Source organism: Sesamum indicum, linkage group LG7 (assembly GCF_000512975.1).
Source record: "Sesamum indicum cultivar Zhongzhi No. 13 linkage group LG7, S_indicum_v1.0, whole genome shotgun sequence".
NCBI lineage: Eukaryota > Viridiplantae > Streptophyta > Magnoliopsida > Lamiales > Pedaliaceae > Sesamum > Sesamum indicum.
Window position 1 is genome coordinate 3628000 of NC_026151.1, and position 1835 is coordinate 3629834.

Below are 1835 nucleotides of genomic sequence, written 5' to 3' on the forward strand. Positions count from 1 at the left end.
TGCGACCATTAAAGCTAAGATTCTGCCTGCGCGAACCAATGGGGGTTTAAGCAACGGAGAAAATGGATTTTGGGGAGAAAAAATTAGAGGCAGTTTGAAAGACAAGGTTTTTGGAAGAACTCGACAGAATCTGAGTGGGAAAAGGTCAGGAAATTTGAAGCCCGGAGTCACCGTCTCTGTTCTTACGCGTGACATTAACAAAGAAATGGTGGTAAGAAAGCACCCCTTGTTCATAAACTTGGTTTTATGCAATGTTTTGTGGCTGTCGTTTGATTGGAACAATGGTTGCAGGCATTTGAATCTTCGTCATTCTTTGAAGAGAATCCGAAGGCAGATCCTGGAACAGTTGCCTCAATAATCTTGGGTGGAGGTGCTGGAACTCGCCTTTTTCCTCTTACAAGCAGGAGAGCTAAACCAGCAGTAAGACAAGATTTTTATTTGAGTTGCTTAACTGTATTTTTCTTGTGTTGGTTCATTCTTATATAGATGTCATTTTCACTTATGATTAATGTATATTGGTTGCTGATTAGGTACAAGAATTAATATTTGTACAATCTGTAGGTTCCAATTGGTGGCTGTTACAGGCTAATTGATGTACCGATGAGCAACTGCATTAACAGTGGGATAAGAAAGATTTTCATTTTGACTCAGTTCAACTCTTTTTCCCTTAATCGGCACCTTGCTCGGACCTATAATTTTGGAAACGGCGTGAATTTCGGGGATGGTTTTGTGGAGGTGAGATGTGAAATGACTGAAAGCTTTATGGAGTAATTGGCTATGATTTATAGTACTTGATTTGAACTTAATTTCTGGAAGTTTTTCATTTGCTGTCAGCAAATAATTTTCGCTAGATGGACTAATTACTTTTGTCCTATACGATAGTATGAGTTCTTGTTTTTCTTGTTCAGTTTCGGACCCACAACTGTTTGTCACAATTTTGAAGCGTATGTATTTTGGACATAGGTTCTAGCTGCCACGCAGACACCAGGGGATGCAGGAAAGAAATGGTTCCAAGGAACAGCAGATGCTGTTCGACAATTTATATGGGTTTTTGAGGTGCGTGGTTAAATATTGTTGTGAAATCATTTTTGGGAAGGAATAATTTGGTGGGTCTTAATGTGTTCGTAGGATGCCAAGAACAAAAATGTTGAGCACATATTAATTTTGTCGGGGGACCATCTTTACAGAATGGACTACATGGATTTTGTTCAGGTACTCTGGTGACTTGAGGCAGTATCTTCACGTCACTTTATGTTCTTAATCAAGACTTCACTAATGATGAATAATGTGCTTGCAGAAACATATAGATACAAATGCAGACATTACGGTTTCGTGTGTGCCCATGGATGATAGGTGTGTGCTTGATCCATCCTTTCAACTTTGATGTTAGCGCATCTCCTACTTCATGCTCAGGGACTTGTTAGAGATCCACAAATGAGTTCATAGATATACGAACTTTGTAGCATAAAAACTTTATAAATTTTTCGAAGATGGATTACTGAGTTTGTTCAATTGTTTTCCGACAATGCAGCCGAGCCTCAGATTATGGGTTGATGAAAGTTGATGAAACGGGCCGTATCATTCAGTTTGCTGAGAAACCAAAAGGCTCTGTTCTGAAATCAATGGTAAAGTCTCCACTGGCGAGCAGAAGTTGCTGAGCTTTATGTACTCTATGACATTTGTCATTCATAATTGGGTTGAGGAAATTCAGTCTTGCTGTTTATACTGTAAATATCCATCTCACATTCTATCTCTCACTTGTTCTTTCCATCATTCTTTACACCATGTGATGATGTCTCTGCAGCAAGTCGATACCTCTCTCTTGGGACTTTCTA

General features: G+C 39.2%; 1 protein-coding gene across 1 annotated transcript in view; it reads left to right on the forward strand.

Moving 5' to 3' along the window:
* LOC105166289 (glucose-1-phosphate adenylyltransferase large subunit 2, chloroplastic/amyloplastic-like) overlaps positions 5–1835 on the forward strand; it is a gene marked incomplete at its 5' end in the record, with an annotated part of 3792 nt that continues 1961 nt past the window's right edge. Inside the window, 8 exons of the mRNA XM_011085596.2 lie at positions 5–211; positions 292–420; positions 562–735; positions 964–1056; positions 1129–1212; positions 1298–1353; positions 1532–1625; positions 1805–1835. The exon at positions 1805–1835 is cut by the window's right edge and continues 122 nt beyond it. Of these exons, the coding sequence (XP_011083898.1) occupies positions 5–211; positions 292–420; positions 562–735; positions 964–1056; positions 1129–1212; positions 1298–1353; positions 1532–1625; positions 1805–1835 (868 nt within the window). The remainder of the gene's footprint in view (positions 212–291; positions 421–561; positions 736–963; positions 1057–1128; positions 1213–1297; positions 1354–1531; positions 1626–1804) is intronic.